Here is an 18,908-nt window from a genome sequence, read left to right as displayed (position 1 = left end):
ATAGAACTTAAAAACAAGTTTAAAAAAGTTAATCGACAAAGTTAACTGAGCAGACCAGGTCACCAGGGGCAATACACAAGTTCATGCATAATAAAGGTGACTTTATTGTTTGGTAATGGGTTACTTTCCACAAACAACATTTCATTATCGATTTATCTGATTATTTTCTTGATTAATTGATCAGTCATTTCCATTTTCCACCACAACGGTCCAAAACCCCAAAGATATTCAGTTTATTATCACAGAAGACAAGGAAAACCACCAAATATTCACTTCTGAGAAGCTGGAACCAGTGAACTTTTTTGCATAAAAAACAAGAGTCTCTGAGTCTTCCTCTTCTTCTGAAAACACTTTAAAAAAACATTTTTTATGCCAGAAAACAGCACGAAATGAATAATTACTTCATCAAGAAAATGATTGCCAGATTTATCCATAATCCCGTTTAGATGTTTTATTCCCAGATTGGCACAGAGTGGCCGACAGGTGTGACGAGTTGCATAAAATGGCTCCCTCGTCCTCCCATGATTCCCTGCAGGGCCCTGCGGGGCTGACCAATGGCACACCCTGGCCTGTGTGATGTCACAGCGGTATAAAGCTCCCCGCCGCCCTGCTGCCTGCTCTGAGCAGAGTCAGCGTTCCCGGCCTGGACGCCTCGGCTGGAGGGACTGCTGTCAGGAGGAAAAACAAAACTACACGGTGCTGACGGCCTGTAGTTTTGTTTTTTGTTTGGGGTTCCTTCGAGGCTCAGCTTGTTCTCCTTTTGGATTTTCTGACTAAATTTTCTGGATAAAGAGATTTTTGATTTTCTGAAGACAGCCCTCTGGGCATCCCAGGCATCCTTGTGCAGACAAGTAAGTGTCTTCAAAGTTTTCCAAAGTGTTGTGATTGACAAGCAGCAGCTGACTGAAGACTGCTGGTTTTACACTTTAACACCCAGACATTTGTTTTCTGACAGACCGGGACCAGACTCAAACTTTCCTACCAGACTCCATTCATTTTATTAGTCACTTTTCAGTAAGTGACACTGACATATTGAAGGCTTTTTGCTTCTTTTCCACGTTGAAGGTTATAATGGGACGTCCCAGAATAGCCCCTGATAGCATCAGACTGGACTCTCAGCTGGGCGGCTGATGGCTTTTTAAGGGAATCAGCAGCAGGGCTATCAGTTGCTCCTCCAGCTATGTGCCACATGGTGGCTGTCAATCAAACGGAGGTGTGGTGGGAGGGGGGTGCTGTTATTTTTAGTGTTTGGTGTCCTGTGTTAGATAACCCCCCCCCCGTTACATTATACAGAGTCCTGGAGTCCTGTGGGGAGGAAGTTTCTGACTGACAGCAGAGACACATCAGTGAAGCTTTTATTTTGGAGAGTGAACAGCTGTTGGTCTGTCCTGAGGGTTTGTTATTTTTAGTTTTTATTTTACTAGACTGGAGTGGAGAGATTCTGGCTGATCTGCAGCACTTTTGAGAACAAAGTTATAAAACAAAACGTGCATATGACAACCATATGATGTGTCAGTGGTTTGATCCTGCAACTTTTATTTTATTTTGAAGGAGAAGGAACTTGTATTGGCTGGTTACAAGAGCTGAGAGAGCAAACTTAAAAAATCTGTTCGAACGACTGATGTGTCTCCAGAAATAAATCCTCAAACTGTGAGAAACACTGAAAAATGTTCATGAAAATATGTTTATTCTGATTCACCAGTTTGAGCTCAAACTTGAGTGTGATTGAGGCTGAAGTCCTGTTGATATGAACATTACGATTTGTTGAATGAAGTATGTTTGTTTTTTGTATTAAAATGAAGGCACTGGGTTTTTGTTATAACATAAAACTTCTTTCTTTCTTTTTAGATAAAATGTAAACACTTCATTAAATATAAAGAGGATATAGAGAAAGGGCACATAGGAAAAAAGATTTTAAATACAATAGACTTAATTAGACTTAAAGTCTAAGTCTAATAGTAATAATCAAGTCAAAAATTGTTTAAAATTACATTAAAAGAAAGGGAAAAGTTGTTTATGCATAACACAACTAGTAGATTGTTCCTTTAAATGTTTTTTATTGTTTTAACTGAAAACAGGAAAATGGTTGACAAAGTAAAATAAAAAAAACATTGAGAAAATCCTGAAAACAAAATGAAGATAAGAAATTGATGATTTAAAAAAAGTTTTCACAAAAGATAAGATTTAAGAACAGATTCATTGTGTTGCTGTGTGTTTCATTCAGTTTGGTTTTAAGATCATTAAGGAAAAGTATTAATATCACGTTGTAAAAATACTCCATTATTAAGTTAAAGTCCTGCTTTATGTTTGAGTAGAAGTCCAGAAGCATTATCAGAAAAATACAGTTTGAAAAGTAAAAGTACTCAATGCAGAATGGCCTCTTTTAGAGTGTTACAATATTATACTGTATGTATGTTTATTATTGATTATTAATACTGATGCATTAATGTTAGAGCAGCATATTACAGTTGTAGCTGTTTGTAGCTAGTTTTCTTTACTGTTAAACTTCAATTCGTCATATTTAATAAACTCATTGTAAGATAAATGTAGTGCAGTAAAAGTACATTATTTGCCTCTTAAATGTAGTGAAGTAGCAGAAAAAGTACTCAAACAGATACTTTCCGCCACTGTCAGTGAAACATGTTGGCTGATTCACTTTTTGATAACTTGATATAATGTTGTGTGTCAGCGTCACACTCGCTCACTTCATTAACATGCATTGAGTCATCAGATTAAGTTTAGCTGAGACCAGATCTGTTGTGTGTTGCGTTCAGGGACTCACTGAAACCTGAACGCAATGCTGTAACCTTCACCAACACGTGAAGCTCACAGTAATCTGGTTTCTTAGTTTCAAAGGTTTGAAAGTTATATAGATGAAATCAAAAACTAAACTGAATAAGATTAACCCAAGTAATGATCTCACATGTAACCTGGACAGTTAAAACACTTCCAAACTGTGTTGGCTGGTGTTTAAATGTGTGTTGAATCGCCTTCATGAGTCCTCAGTTTAACCCTTAATAAACCTTCAAATTAACCCAGAAGCTTAAAAGCCTGAATTTTTACCACAACAAGCTTTTAAACGGTTCATACAATAATTATATATATCATATAAAATATAATAGCTTCGTTACATCGTTATTAGTGGATTCACTAAGACTCCGGAAACTAAAGATTTATTATATATTTTCAATTCAATTCAATAATTATAAGAATCATTTTTATTTATTTTAAGGTGACTGTCAGTGAATGCCTCATGATGAAGATAAAACTTCATGTAGATCAGATGGATTCTCTGCTGTTGTATTGTTGCTCAATAAAAACGCCCCTGACCGAAACTTGTTGTGAGGATGATAACCAAGTTACTCAGAAATCTTGGCATTAATTTCTTAATTAATCGTTTGGTCCCAAAAATGTCAGTAAGTAGTATAAAATTATTTAAAAAAATGTAATATATATATATATATGTTTATATATATATATGTGTATATATATGTTTATATATATATATATATATATGTATATAGTAAAAAGATAATTTCCCAAAGCCCAAGTTGACACATTCAAGTCGCTTGTTTTGACCAACCAACAGTCCAAAACCCAATTATACATAAATATAGTATGTACAGCTTTAGATCGCAGAAGTTGAAGAAAACAATTATCGATCGATTATCAAAATAGTTTCCAATACAATTTCTGATGATTGACTAATCGATTAATAGACTAATTATTTCAGCTCTAGTTCATATTAAGAACAATAACTTAAGATAAAGATGATAAACATAAATATGTATAAACCCATTTCAAATAAAAGAGAAACAGCGGTGATAGTACATCTCTATCTAGATTCTGTTTACAGACTTTGTCAGTTTAGTGTTTCAAGTTTTCAGCTCAGAGTCGCTGCAGGAAGTTCGGATCAGACCAATCAGAGAGGTTTTCATAACCTTTTAATAACCAGAATGTGAGCGCGCTCAGCTGGTCTGGACCAGGACCAGGAGGACCTGCAGCCTGTACATAGACCCCAATCAGAGCCAAGCAGGAAACAACCAGGGCCAGTCAGAGTCTACTCTTAGCCAAAACCAGGGCCAACCAGAGTCAAGTGGAGCCAAACAGCATTGTTCAAGCCAACCTGGACGTATCAAAGCCAACTGAGTCCAGTCCAGGCCAAATGGGTCCAAGTGGGTCAAAGTAGGGCCAGCCAGGCCAGAACAAGTTCATCTGTGGCCAACAAATAAAGTTTGGCTCCCCACATCACTACAGTGACTCCAGTCCGACCCTTTACTGACGACCGATTTATTGTTTCTTTTTACTGATTGATTAATAATTCAGTCTACAAAATGAGTCCAGTTCTCATCACAAACGCTGCTGCTGAAGGTGAGGACGGCAGATTTTTAATAAAGTTATAATAAAAAAAGATTTGGTGTTCCCACGATGTACGCAACTCGACTCTGCTGGGCCTCTCAGGCCGATGTCGGTGAAGATATTCAGTTTTGAACACAAACATTTGATAAAGATCCTTAAACTGGGGTTTTAAAGATTCATGAGTCATCATAGTCTTCAAACTGAGAACTTGAATTTTAACTAGAGATAAGAAGTTTTAATGTGGTTTACAGTTTCTGATCCAATCTGTGGTAGACGTCATGATTTTATCAGGTGGGAGTGTGAAACGTTCTTCTCAGTTTGTTGCTGAAACAATCAGTCGATTAATCAATTAGTCAATCAACAGAAGAACAATAAATAAAACAAGATTAGTAGCCTTGGACTCTTTGTTTCCACTTTTGACCAGCTGGTTTAAGGCACACGTCACTGCAGGGTCCCCGGGTCGACTGTCAGTCTCTACTGTCAGATGTCAAACTGTAAAAGTTTTAGTAGTGAGCAGACAGGAAGGAAGTGTTGCTCACAGACACTTCAGCTGCTAACAATCACAGACACTTCAGACACTTCAGCTGCTAACGATAATGAAACGCTTTGTTGTTCTTTTATTGAGACTAAACCTGTTCTGTAAAAAGCTCGTATGTTGGCTGAAACAAAATTAAATTAGTTCAATTTTAACTGAAGTATGAACTACAGAGGAAAACACAACAATATTGGATTTGTTTTTTAAATGTTATTTGTATTGTCTGTGCTTTATTGCTATATATTACTATATTTATATTTTCATAAAATGAAATCTTCCAGCTTACAATGTCACAAATATATACATATATATTTTACAATAAAAAGTATTTAAAAACCAGTGCAAACAAAAACTCCAGTGAACTTGGAACAAGAAGCGAAACATTCATATTTGTAAAATCGAAACAAACTGAATGCAGCTTGAAGACAACCTAAAACTGAACTGGAATTGAAATCCAAGACCAGTTCCCCTCAGGGTTAAACAGGTGTTTTAATCTGCTCTGAGCTCTGCGGGGGATCAGCTGGTGGTTTATCAGCCAGACCCCGCGGAGCCTGGAGCTCCTCCAGGGACCGAGCTTCTAAAAATACCCCCTGAGGACGATCTGTCAGCAGGTCAGCTGTCAGAGAGCAAACATGAAACACAGCTGTTTATGTGTTTTTACATATTTCGACCAACAACTGGAGAAATTAGGCAAAAATGTGTCGGCCAATATTAGTTTACTAACATTTAACGTAAAACATATTTTTAAAAACAGATCTGTAATGTCTGTAATAAAGTCAGTGTGTCAGTGATCAGCTGACATATTCAACACCAACACGTCTGTGATGACGTTGCCATGACGACGTTGTTGGGAATCATCATTCGATACTATTGCCAATAAAATACCTGAGGTGGGTACTGATGCCAAAATGATCCTCTTCACTTCCTTCTTTTGTGAAAGATAAACATGTTATTCTACAAAGCCTTTTTTCATTTAACAAAATAAGTTCTCAAATGTTAAATGTTATCGAAACACAAGCAGCAGAAGTTTGTCACTAAAGAGAGGAGTTGAATCTTAACTTTCAGCACGTTTGATGCTTTATGCTACTGACACATTTTCATTGGTACCAAATAAGTATTAAGGTTTGACATCCAGCCTCTATACTTTCCTTTCCAAACGTTTTCGCTCACAAGTTCTATAGAAATGAGAAATGAGGTTGTCAGTTCTTCGACACATAACTGACTCGTGAGCACGTTTTGATCTCCGGTGGTCAAAGCTTTAGTTCAGTTTATGTAAGTAAAACTTCTTGGTTAAGGCTGTCACAGTTAAAGGAGGTGGACCCTGAGCCCCTGAGTCTGGTGTCAGGCAGTCAGACACTTCTCAGTCTTTCACACAACAGCTCACTTCTTGTTTTGGTGCTGAACATGAAAATATGTCTTGTTCAGCTGTTTGAAGGAGAGGATCATGTTTCAGATTGATCTCATTCCTTTCGCTTAACTACACCAGTGTTCATATGATTTAGACTCAGCCACACAAGAACTTCAATAAAATATTGTCTACTGATTTTACACATCAGCGTGTGTCACCAGGTGTCAGGGAGTTCTACTGTACAAAAAGTTGTACAAGGCCTTCAGTGTCTCCAGAGGGAGCTGTGTGAAGTCTGATAAACTGTTAGTGGTTGAGTTGCATTGTGGGTAATGTAGGCGGAAGAGGAAGAAAATTGTGTGGAATAAAACAAACAATTTCTCTGGTTCTGCTTCATCCAGTTTGACCCTTTTTATTTCAACTGTCCGTGGTGGGTCCGACAGTCTTAGAGGAGCCTGATGATGAATCTGTTAAGGACTCTTAAAACTGATCAAGGTGATTATGAATCTGGTCAGTTATTTGTTGCAGACAGTTTTCCATACTGGAACCTCGCTCCAGATAGTAGAAAACATGTTGATCTTTGTTGAAAAACTTATTATCATCTTGTGGCGATGCAGTTGAGAGCAGGGACTGTTTACTGGACTTGAAAATGTGAAAAACTAGCTGTGTGATCCTCTTGAAAAATGTTTTTTTGAGGCAGCTGTTCTCCGTGAAATGAAACTAGTTATGGAGTCGTTGATGTCAATTTGTAGATTTTCTTTCAGTCTTAAAGATTCTGGAATCAAAGTAAAATCATCTGTAGTCTCTTCTTCTGTCTCTGCCGACAAAAACATCTTCGTCCACCGTCCTCCATTGTTAAATTATAATTCCCAGCATGCCCCTGTGTCCAGTCAAGTGTAGTGTTGGAGTGGTTCCCCTGGTGTCATGGTCATAAAAATACCACTTTACTATAACTGTTTTTTTTTACAGTAACATAATGCTATAAGTAAGGTATATACGTGTTGTTATTGTTTGATAACTGTGAATAAAGAAAGGACTTCATTTTGGCCTTGAATATACAATTGCCTGGAATGAATGGGTGAAATGAAGATGATGCAGTGGAAGAAGAAAAGTAAACTAATTTTTACGTCAATGTTTTTGTTTCTAAGTGATGAATCTAGAAGGTTCTTGGCAGTTCTTGTTCTCCTACTTTGATCTGATCATTTGTTTCACCGTCTGTTTGTCTTCAGGGTGCCGACCAACATGTCAACACAGGCGCCGACATTCACGCAGCCGCTGCAGAGCGTCGTGGCACTAGAGGGTAGTGCTGCGACGTTCGAGGCTCAAGTTAGTGGTAAGGAAGCGTTCTGACTGAAGTGACAAAATGTTCTGTATGGAGAGATTCAGCCCAAAATCAGGCTAATTCCATTGTACATGTAATGTTTTTAATGCACTTTTAGTTGTAAAGCTTTTTGTAACAGTAGAAGCGAGACAAAATAAAGTTGAAGAATGTAACAGTCCATTTGATTCTTAAGCTTTTAAATCCCACCTCTCATCTGACACTGGGGAAGAAAAACAAGAGCATTTCCCAATAAATGTTGGAGCATCCCTTTAGTGATTTAGATCTTTGGGTTCTCTGACAGTGGATCGATCTGGTTCTTCTCTCCTCTGCAGGTTCTCCAGTTCCTGAGGTGAGCTGGTTCCGCGATGGCCAGGTTCTTTCCGCCGCGGCTCTGCCCGGCATTCAGATCTCGTTCAGCGACGGCCGCGCTGTTCTGAGGATCCCCGCTGTGACCGCCGCACACAGTGGAAGATTTTCTGTCAGAGCCACCAACGGCGCTGGACAAGCCACGAGCACCGCTGAACTCCTCGTTACAGGTGAGACCACAGGTAGACTTTAACACAAAGTGTACCTCGTTACAGGCGAGACCACAGGTAGACTTTAACACAAAACCCCTCGTTACAGGTGAGACCACAGGTAGACTTTAACACAAAACCCCTCGTTACAGGCGAGACCACAGGTAGACTTTAACACAAAGTGTACCTCGTTACAGGCGAGACCACAGGTAGACTTTAACACAAAGTGTACCTCGTTACAGGTGAGACCACAGGTAGACTTTAACACAAAACCCCTCGTTACAGGCGAGACCACAGGTAGACTTTAACACAAAACTCCTCGTTACAGGCGAGACCACAGGTAGACTTTAACACAAAGTGTACCTCGTTACAGGCGAGACCACAGGTAGACTTTAACACAAAGTGTACCTCGTTACAGGTGAGACCACAGGTAGACTTTAACACAAAACCCCTCGTTACAGGCGAGACCACAGGTAGACTTTAACACAAAGTGTACCTCGTTACAGGCGAGACCACAGGTAGACTTTAACACAAAGTGTACCTCGTTACAAGATAAAAAGTCTGTCTGAAAACAGTGACGGTCTCTCTGTGCCTCAGTTTGAGTCTAAATTTATCCTGCTCTCAGCTGAGGGGCGTGGCCTGTGACTTAATCATGTGATAAAACCGATATAGATGCAGCTGTTGCAGCATAGCTTTCCTTAAGAGGAATCTCAAGTTTATTAAGTGATTAACAACTTGAACCTGAACCAGCAAGGATCTCATGTCTGAGTCCTCGGTCACTAAACTCCGCATGTCAACTAGTTGATAATAAACCAGCTTGAATATGTGAAAGAGAGTTTAAAGTTAATCTTGTGTTCATCTTTACACCATACTGGGACTATTTTTCTGTCCTAGACTCCAGAATCTTTACGACTTAAACCTTGTTCAATCCTCGTGTGTGAAATTGATTTTGTTTCATTTTCCACCTGGATTTTCCTGCTTCTATTATGTAATCATAGCGTTTAAATGCACGTTAAAGTAACTAGATCTAAAATTATTAGTTGATCAATTGATTAATTGATTGAGAGAAAATTAATGGCCAACAATTTTGATAATGGATGAAAGATATTTCTCAAGCAGAAATGTCACATTCTCTGCTCCCAGCTTCTGCTTCTCTCTATAACATCTGAAAATCTTTGTGTTTTGGACCATTAGTTGGAAAAACAAGACGTTTGAAGATTTCACATTTTACAGATTAAACTCTTCATTGATTAATCGTGAAAGTAATCTGCAGATTAATCGATAACTAAAATAATAATTTGTTGCAGCCCTAAATATAAATTTCCTCTTGATGCCAGTGAGACTTCTTCTAAGTAAACATGTCATCATGGGAACCAGGCTGATGACACGTACTTTCTGTCTCTGCAGCAGAGACGGCGCCTCCAAACTTCCTTCAGAGACTTCAGAGCTCCACAGTGAGACAGGGCAGCCAGGTGAGGCTGGACGTCCGAGTCACAGGAATCCCAACACCTGTGGTGAAGTTCTACAGAGAGGGAGCCGAGATCCAGAGCTCAGCTGACTTCAGGATCCTCCAGGAGGGAGACCTGTACAGTCTGCTGATCGCTGAGGCCTTCCCAGAGGATTCTGGGACGTATTCTGTCACCGCAGCCAACAGCAGCGGACGGGCCACCTCTACCGCTGAGCTGCTGGTTCAGGGTCAGGACCTCGGACAAGTTTTACTTTACTAACACTTTTTGTCACCCATAGCAAATTTTAAGATCCACTTAATATTTTTTAAACATGTCAATTCTAACTACTGTATATTGACATAATCAAGAATCATAAGTGGATGATGAGTGTTTCGTGTGTTTTAAGCATCAGAAAACATGAGCAACTTGATTTAGTTGTTGTTTAGTGTCGTATCTAGATCAGCCTAAACCTACATGTGTCTTTTTGTTGCAGGTGAGGAAGCTGTACCTACTAAGAAAACCAAGACTATTGTGTCCACTTCCCAGATGGCGACTTCCCAGACCAGAGTGCAGAGGGTGAGACATACCAAAAAACAACCTGGGTCTGTTCCAAGAAGCAGTTTTACGGAGTTATCTGGATAAATCTGGAACTTTGACTGATGTAAAACGAACTGCTCCTGTTGTCCAGATAACTCAGTAAACTTGGAGGTTTGGGACCTGTGTCTTCTCACATGTTGTAATATTGAAAACAAAATCAAATTCAGTAAATACAGTGTGGAGTGGTTGAACCTTGTCAAGTAAATTAAAGATATCAATTCTTTGTTCAAATCATAATAAACCGGATTCATCAACCCATGATGTAATCTTTCTTCTGCAGAAGGTGGAGGCGAGTTTCCAAGCCACCACCATGATGGAAATGCACGTAGAAGGAGGAATGATGGCTCAGCATTTGGCTCACAAAACTCCTCCGCGGGTTCCCCCGAAGCCGACCTCCAAGTCCCCCCCGTCCTTTGTTTCCAAGGTGGCGGGAGGACGCCAGCAGTCACCTTCACCTGTCAGACATGTGAAAGGGCCAACGCCCGCACCTGTCAGGTACGACCGCAGAGTTTTGGCGTTACCTCTTTGTGAAATGAGTTTGGAGTTTAGAAATGGACCATGTGTAATCTCCCTTATGTTACGTTGTGTAGTGTGTTACTGTATTGTAATCTGCATCATGTGTTGCGTCATTGTCGTCTGCAGATCCGTTTCTCCCTCCGCCAGACTGTCCGTCTCTCCCATCAGACCGGTGAAGTCCCCCATCATGACCAGGAAACAGGTGAGAACATTTATCAAGAGTTGAGGAGGCTTTAAGGTCCAGCTGTCATCAGCTGTCCAAACTTACCATGACATGTTTGCCAAAGTAAAGATACTCTGAATCACACAAGCTAGTTCTTCCAAAGCACTAGCTTTAGCTCTTGCTAAATATTGACGCCATTACCTTCTGGATAGAATTATCCACCTGAATCACTGGAGTCCGTATTTACTGAGGCACATGTTGTGAGTTTTTAGCTTAATTATGAATGTCGAATCCTGTCTACACTGTAGTTCTTGTCATTTACAACTCTGTTGTCGTCCCTCTGGGACATGCGGTGTTGCCACTAGTGCAGCGCCATCTGTATGATCTCTCACTGGCTTCCCACCCTTCAACACTTGAGGATCAGTTATTCAGGACTCCTGAAGAGCTGCTGTTCCAGGTGTAGCAGACTGTAACAGATTGTAACTCCTGTCGTCATGGTACGTTCCTCTTGCAGATATCTGCCTCTGCGGAGGTCCTGCCACCCTGGAAGCAGGGAGACTATGTGGCTGAAGCCAGCTACACCAGCATGTCCAGCATGACCAGTGTGAGCAGCGCCACCCAGCTTCACATGGAGAAACACTGGGAGCAGCAGGTCACCGCCACCAGAGAGGTGAGGATGGTGGAGTTGAATTTATAGCCACCTCTTCAATGTGAACTTGCATGCAGGCTCATTAAAACATGAAGTCTTTTTGAATCCGTGCATCCAAACTATCCAGGATGATTCAAGGAAGTAAGTAACCACAACCATGATGAACTTGTCTGGTGGCAGATGAGTGTGAACGTGTTGCTGACCTTTACTTGTGCCTGCAGATTGGATTGTTCCTGGTTTTTAATACAACTGCAGAAACTGAACGAGTCAACATGTCAACAAACTCTAACTTCACTAACTGGATGATATGAAGTGAAGCAGTGTGTTGGCTCAGCGCTGCCTGTGTGTTGGATGTAGCGTGAACATGTGCTGATGTGTTGATGTGTTGAATGCGTCAGGACGAGCATGTTTCCCAGGACGATAAGACCGTGGCGGTGGCTACCGTGGTGGCGGCCGTGGATCAGGCTCGTAGCCGGGGGCCGCCTGAGGCCGCTGGGTCCGGAGAGCAGGTAGACCGCCACTGTCTGCTACCATCACTCCACCTGCTGCTCAAACTGTCACTTCATTTATCTTTTTTCACTCTTCTTTGTTTACCCTATTTTTCTTTCACATGGATCTCTTTATGTGTCAGCTTGGCCTGTTAAACACTTCAGGGGCGCCCCGGTAGCTCACCTGGCAGAGCACTTGTATCAGTATCAGTCCTGCATGTCATTCCCCCCTCTCTCCCCTAATGTTGATTTTTCTGAGCACTGTCCTGCTCCCCAGAGGACAAACATTTTTCACTTTAACAGCCCACTCACGTCTCTTCACCACAACTTTACATTTTTAGCTCCACTCATGGTCTCTGAGCTTGTCCCAGAAACCTAGACATCGATATTTAAGACATAGAAGGCAAGTGTTGTTATAGGAAAGGAGTTGTCGCAGTTTCAACCTTTTGGTTTTGATGATGATTTTAAAGTAACATCAAAACCGAAACTTTGCAGCCTAAAATTTGCAACAACATAAAAGGCAGCAGTGCAGAGAGGCCAGAAGACTTCCAGGATTAAATGAGACATACTGCTGGGTGGCATGGGCATGACAATGGTAGGAAATGACAAATATGGTCAAGTGGTAGCATATACCAACTAAATTAACATTTCATAAGAGCTGAAGAAGTGGTTTAACAGGTGGTGTTTCATCCACCTGTTTTATTAGAACATAGAAACATCAGGGTTTGTTTGTTAATACAGCCCAAATGTGCCTCAGGTAGCTGAACAGTCTGTACAACATGCGACTCCGTCTATCCTAGTTTGACACCTTTCCTGCTGAAGGTTAAGATATGTGTAAATATGACAGAAGGAGGATTTCTTCACTTTTGGACCTGCAGTCACTGTATCTGCTCTTTTTAATGAAATCACAAGATGGAGCCCATCCTCTCCTTGCTTCACTCTTACTGAGATTAAACTGCATGTTGCACGATGCTTGGCTTCATGGGTTCAGTGATGATGCTTGTTTCCGTGTGAATATTCTTCTCTTGTACATGTAATATAGACCTTTTTTTCAGTCTTTGGGGCTTTTGGTCAAGTATCTTCCTCCTGACTTCCCGCCATGGATGTCCTGAGATCTATGTGCTGCTTTTTGTGTCTCTAGGCTGAGGGAGGGATAAAAGCCGGGGCGGTGGCCACAGTGGTGGCTGCCGTTGACCTCGCTCGAGTCCGCCAGCCCGCGCATGCGGAGGGCGGTCGAGCTGAGGAGGAGGATGCTGTAGAGGCCGAGATAAGGCAGCAGGCGGCAACTACTGCAGAGAAACACGTTGTTGCAACAAAAACAACAAAAACACTGCCTGCTGAACCTCCAGCTGCTGTCTCCGTCACCTCAGAGCAGCACAGAGTCCAGGTCTCCCAGGTCGGAGGAGTTTGCTGAATTCATATTAGATATCTGACAGTAATAGAGTCTCAGTTCTCTTAACCACTCAATAACCTCTGTTGGTTACTCCAGATTCAGAGAACAACCGAAATCTCCTCCCATGTGGACACTGGTGTCGCCCCATCCCCAGTTCCACATTTCACAGTTTCTAAAGTTTCTGTTCCTAAACATGAACCTAGCCGCGAGGTAAGGGGAGGAGCTGCAGGCAGCCGTCGTCATCCAAATTCCTCCATTTCATCTTTAACACACGCACATCTTAACATGCAGTCTCCACTGTTTTGTTATGTGTTGTGATTCACTTTGGTTTCCTCCTCACAGTATCACCCATCCAAAACTTTCACGACACTTTTTCTCTTTGAGGCTACCACAGCATCACGGCCATCAGCTGCAGTTATCCTATGAAATGTGATTTTATGTCACTTTATCTTGGAAAATTATAAAATTGCACTCTTTTGTGATTTCGATATAAAAGTATTTATTGTGCCTCCCCAGGCTCTGGGGATGTGTTTGTAACCAGATTGTTGTCATGCTGTGGTGACCTGTTCATTACATTTTTGTCTCAGGGATGTAGCTACCATTGAAGACACTGAGGTCAGGTGCTCTGTATTTTGTCTGGGAACTAACAGGTTTATATGCTACAATTTAAAATACAGTTTAATTACAATTACAGTGTTTTTAAATGTAGTATATTTATATTTGAGTACTTTAAGCCAACAAAAGAATGAAATAAGAATGAACAAGAATGAAGTACCTGGCAGCATGGAGATGGCTTTCATCATCTTCCTTCCTTTTCATGCAATTATGGAAAATAGACAAAGTTCAGAGACAGCTGGAGTTAATTTGGTTGTGAACAGCTACAGAAAACTGAATGAATAAAATATTGAATTTCCAAATGATTGGGGGACGGGGGGGCGGGGGTGTTAGGAGAACTTAACCTCAGTGTTTCCAGACTTCTGTCTGCAGGCCCGCTGTAGAATTACTCCCCACCGTTGTTTCCGCTCACTAATCCTCAGCTGAACGTGGAAGCTTTGTGTAGTTTTTGACGACGGTTAACACTGTTCTCATTGGCTCGGTCAGGTGTCCATCGCTGGCTCTGCTATTGCCACTCTGCAGAAAGAGTTAAGATCCTCCTCTCCTAGAAAGATCATCAAGCCCGTCAAGACTCCCAGTCCGTCACGCAGAGCGAAGGCGGTGGAGGTGCGAATGGCGCCGGAGCCCCTCCCACCGCCATTTAAAGACGTCACATATCAGAGTCAGTTTGAGTTACAGCCGGGCGGAGCTTACGCAGTGAGTGAGGAGGAGTTTGAGGACTGGGAGCCACAGGTTGGTCTGACCCCCCCTCGCTGTCATCCTCCCTTCACTTCCCCCAATTTAACCCTGTGTGGACTCTCACCTGCGTTTCCCCTTCTTCACTGTAATGCAGCAGCCAATTACACGCTGCCCTTCATCCGCCTCATGAAGAATCCTCCTCCTCTTCTTCTTCTTCTTCCTGTCTTCAGCTGCTGACCATCATGCCTCTGTCCTCTATGCAGAGTTTTTATCTGTTCTAATCGGCTTTCACCCCTCCATCCTCACAGAATGCCACCGCTGAGAAACACCTTGTTGTTTTCTGTGTTTTATGACGTTTGACTCGTGTTGTTTTTTCCTCAGGAGGCGGCTGCAGTGCCCACCCGAGCTCAGGAGCCGGTTGTTCCTCCCACACTTATTGCTGTGAGTATTTTTCCATTTACATCATTTTGTCTAATTACTCAACAGTAAGGAGTTACATTCAAAACTGAAAGCGGCGGTCTTTCGAGGTGTCTGAAGGTGTCACATTTTTGCTGTTTAGGGCCTGAAGAACGTGACGGTGACGGAGGGCGAGTCGGTGACCCTGGAGTGTCAGATCAGCGGTCACCCCGCCCCCGTCATCATCTGGTTCAGAGAGGACTACAAGATTGAGAGCTCCATCGACTTCCAGATTAGCTACAAGAACGGATTCGCCCGGCTGGTGATCCGCGAGGCGTTCGCTGAAGACAGCGGACGCTTCACCTGCACCGCCACCAGCGAGGCGGGAACCGTCAGCACCTCCTGCTACCTGCTCGTCAAAGGTAATGGTACCTTTGACCTCTGACCATAAGATAGTGGACCTTAAAGGCCTTTTGAGTTGTTAGGTAATGCAGTTCCTCTTTTCAGGAGATGAATTTTGCTTGTTTGAATGTTCCTATTGTAGCTCATTAGATGTGAGAAGCTTGATGAAAAAATGTGTTGATGAATGTTGCATGTACAACTACAGTAACAGTAGAAATGCAGAAATGCCAACAGTTAAACAGATGTAATAAATTGAAACTAGTAGTTGTCTGGAACGTAGGAAATAATTCTGAAAACAGTAGATTTATGCAAATGTTCATGTTTTATGTAGTATTGAACTTTTACTCTCTGTTGTAGTGTCAGAAGAAATTGAGAGCAGAGAGGAAATGTCGACTGTCACTGAAATTGGAATCACTCAAGAGAAAATGTGAGTTTTAAAAGTCTGATATATTGTTACCCAAAAGTCCTAAAAGTTTCCACAGCTGCAGTGTTTGAAGAAGCTGTTGGTTCCCTTCAGTGTTGCCGTGGAGACAAAGGAACAGATGGTGGCGGAGGTGAGCACAGGAGAGTCTGCTGCTCCCTTCTTCATCAAGAAACCGACCGCTCAGAAGCTGGTGGAAGGAGGGAGTGTCGTCTTCGAATGCCAGATCGGAGGAATCCCCAAACCTCACATCATCTGGAAGAAGAGCGGGGTGCCACTCACGACTGGATACAGGTACAGATCTCCCTTCAGTTTCTGTTCATATGTGTTCTTTGCAAAGTATAAACTTTAGCTAACACAACTTTAGTGTTTAAGATAACATCAGAGCGGTTGTACAGGATAAGACAGCCACTACTGATTGGCCAGAACAAAATCAAATCCACCCCACACAGAAAATGGTGAACAGGAAGGCAGTGCCAAATTGAATAATGATGGTAATGAGTTGGCTATTCAGTCTGAATGTCAGGCTACCCTTTAACCTGACCTGGCTCATAAAGTCTGTTAGTGGATGACATTTACTTGAAGCTCCACCTAAAGCATGATGTTTTCACACAGAGGTTTAGATACACAGCTCTCTCTTTCTGATCTCTTCTGATCTCCATGTTGACAACAGATCACTACACATCACATAGTTATTGCTTTATTTTTTGCCACCAGATACAAAGTCGCCTACAAGAAGGAGACTGGAGAATGCAAATTGGAGATCTCCATGACCTTTGCTGATGATGCTGGAGAATACTCCATCTTTGCCAAGAATCAACATGGAGAAGCCTCAGCCTCCGCCAGCCTGCTGGAGGAAGGTATCCACATCCTTTTGTTTCTCCTCCCAGGGATTTTTATCATATTGGAATGCCCAACTTCAGAAAGGCATCTTCTATTCAGAAAACCATTTGAGCTTTGTTGGACCAGTGGCTCACAGTATTTCTGCATCTATGTTTACAGAGGAATATGAAGCCTATATGAAGCAGCATGACATGACATATAAAACTGAAGTGACAACGACGGTGGTTCAGGAACCCTCTGTGATCGTGAGTCAATACGAGCTGGAACAGAGGAGAGTGACAACCCCCATGAGCTTTGTCTCAGAAACGGTACTCTCTTTCCAAACGTCCATAGTTAATTATATAGAAGTCTCAGTAATTCCCAGTTCATATTTAGTGTTAAACATTACAAACTTTTTTTTGCAGGAATTTCTCATTTCGGCCTTTGAAGAGAGGATCATCCAGGAGATTGAGCTCCGTATCATGAGGTTTACCTACCGAGAGCTGGTGACAGAGGATGGAGAGCTGATGGTGACTGCAGCAGATGAGGAGGCGGTGCAGCCGGCCTTTGACACGCCGGTCAAAAACTACAGAATCATGGAGGGAATGGGCGTCATTTTCCACTGCAAGATGGGTGGAAACCCACTGCCAAAGGTACTGAGTTGAATATCTCACCAAGCCGGGTAAATGTCTGATAGATGCTTCATGAGTTCTTAAGTTTTTACAATTTCATCAACAAGATTTGTTTTTTGTTCTTTGTGGCTCTCAGTAATTAGACTATTGGTTATTTTGGCAATGCCTCTGCAGGCTTGCTTAAAAGACTCTTATGAATAAACTGTCTAATTTTTGCGTTGATCTGAGAATATATCAGTAAGTTATGGTCAGTTCTGTGTAATGCCATGCTCACTAAGAAATTTATTTGCTTAGGCATCCATATCATATATCCAATTTTGCTGAAAAATGAGTTCTGAGAAGTTATATTGGTGTGTAAAATGATCTTGTCTTCTGCCAGATTGCTTGGTACAAAGACGGCCAGCGCATCAGGCCTGGTGGCCGTTATCAGATGGAGGTTCTTCAGGATGGACGAGCCAGCCTTCGTCTGCCTGTGGTGCTACCAGAGGATGAGGGCGTGTACACTGCCTTCGCCGCCAACATGAAGGGAAATGCCGTCAGCTCTGGGAAGCTCTATGTGGAGCCATCCGGAGCTGTAACACCACAGAGATACACACCACAGCCAGCAATGCAGAGGATCAGGTAAGGTTTAATGTGCTCAAACAACAGAGTATGGTTTATGTACTCAGAAATAGGAGCTGTCACACTGACACTAGTTTGGTCAAAAACATTAGTTCTCCAATGTAGTACTAGTACTTGCTTCAAAGATGCGCTGGAAAAAGTTAAAGCGGTTATTATCAATATTTTTATTTTGACAGTGGATTTGCAATGTGAAAGGGGTTACTTGAATTGATGAAACCATAGAGAGTTATTACCAGACTCCCTCACATCTATGGACCTTCATAGCGTCTTTGAGCTCTTGGTTATTTTGATTTTCCAACACACAACTTGTTTTGGTTCACAGTCATAGCATAGCATTGCTTCTGTAAAAGAGCAAAAAAGCTATAAAAAACATTGTAAACTCCCTGCTCAGCACCAAACAGCAGACAGACAACGTTAGCGACTAGCTGGTGAACATTGTGGAGCATTTAGCAGCTAAAGGGACAGATATTTCTCACAGGAGTTGGTGGAGACCAAAAAACATTTGTCACATGGCCAGAAATATGACATTTGAATGCTGCTGTTTCTCTGTTACTGCTGGATGTATAAAAAGTGACCTGTTTGCTAACAAGTTCACCTCCTTCCATTACCTTGCCAGATAACACATTTCTGTCTGAAAGCACCCTAATGCTTAACCATTACCGTAACACCTTGATACTGATGATTCGGCTCCTTTTTTAGATCCACATCTCCTCGTTCTCTGAGCCGCTCACCCGGTCGTTCTTCCAGCCGTTCTCCCGGACGCTCTCCCGCCCGCAGGCTTGACGAAACAGACGAGGCTCAGCTGGAAAGACTCTACAAGCCTGTGTTTGTCATGAAACCTTCCTCAATAAAATGCTCCGAGGGGCAAACTGCCAGATTCGACTTAAAGGTTGTTGGCAGACCCATGCCCGACACATACTGGTTCCACAATGGTAAGAGAAACAAGGTTTAACAAATTCTAGAAACACACCTTAATCTGTCGCTGCCACTTG

General features: G+C 41.9%; 1 protein-coding gene across 1 annotated transcript in view; it reads left to right on the top strand.

Annotated features, from left to right (window-relative positions):
• Window positions 1-774: 774 nt before the first annotated feature.
• The window catches only part of ttn.2 (titin, tandem duplicate 2), a 211,554-nt gene continuing 193,420 nt past the window's right edge, over window positions 775-18,908 (top strand). Inside the window, exons 1-21 of the mRNA XM_070914051.1 lie at window positions 775-851; window positions 7,469-7,572; window positions 7,893-8,096; window positions 9,483-9,770; window positions 10,017-10,099; window positions 10,401-10,615; window positions 10,763-10,838; window positions 11,314-11,469; window positions 11,847-11,957; window positions 13,078-13,332; window positions 13,426-13,539; window positions 14,431-14,676; window positions 15,004-15,063; window positions 15,182-15,440; window positions 15,778-15,847; window positions 15,938-16,135; window positions 16,559-16,701; window positions 16,844-16,992; window positions 17,089-17,316; window positions 17,675-17,916; window positions 18,616-18,848. Coding sequence (XP_070770152.1) covers window positions 7,482-7,572; window positions 7,893-8,096; window positions 9,483-9,770; window positions 10,017-10,099; window positions 10,401-10,615; window positions 10,763-10,838; window positions 11,314-11,469; window positions 11,847-11,957; window positions 13,078-13,332; window positions 13,426-13,539; window positions 14,431-14,676; window positions 15,004-15,063; window positions 15,182-15,440; window positions 15,778-15,847; window positions 15,938-16,135; window positions 16,559-16,701; window positions 16,844-16,992; window positions 17,089-17,316; window positions 17,675-17,916; window positions 18,616-18,848 — 3,421 coding nt within the window. The 5' untranslated portion in view covers window positions 775-851; window positions 7,469-7,481. The remainder of the gene's footprint in view (window positions 852-7,468; window positions 7,573-7,892; window positions 8,097-9,482; window positions 9,771-10,016; window positions 10,100-10,400; window positions 10,616-10,762; window positions 10,839-11,313; window positions 11,470-11,846; window positions 11,958-13,077; window positions 13,333-13,425; window positions 13,540-14,430; window positions 14,677-15,003; window positions 15,064-15,181; window positions 15,441-15,777; window positions 15,848-15,937; window positions 16,136-16,558; window positions 16,702-16,843; window positions 16,993-17,088; window positions 17,317-17,674; window positions 17,917-18,615; window positions 18,849-18,908) is intronic.

The sequence above is a fragment of the Enoplosus armatus genome, chromosome 11 (assembly GCF_043641665.1).
Source record: "Enoplosus armatus isolate fEnoArm2 chromosome 11, fEnoArm2.hap1, whole genome shotgun sequence".
NCBI classification, from domain to species: domain Eukaryota; kingdom Metazoa; phylum Chordata; class Actinopteri; order Centrarchiformes; family Enoplosidae; genus Enoplosus; species Enoplosus armatus.
This window is presented reverse-complemented; position numbering and strand designations above follow the sequence as displayed.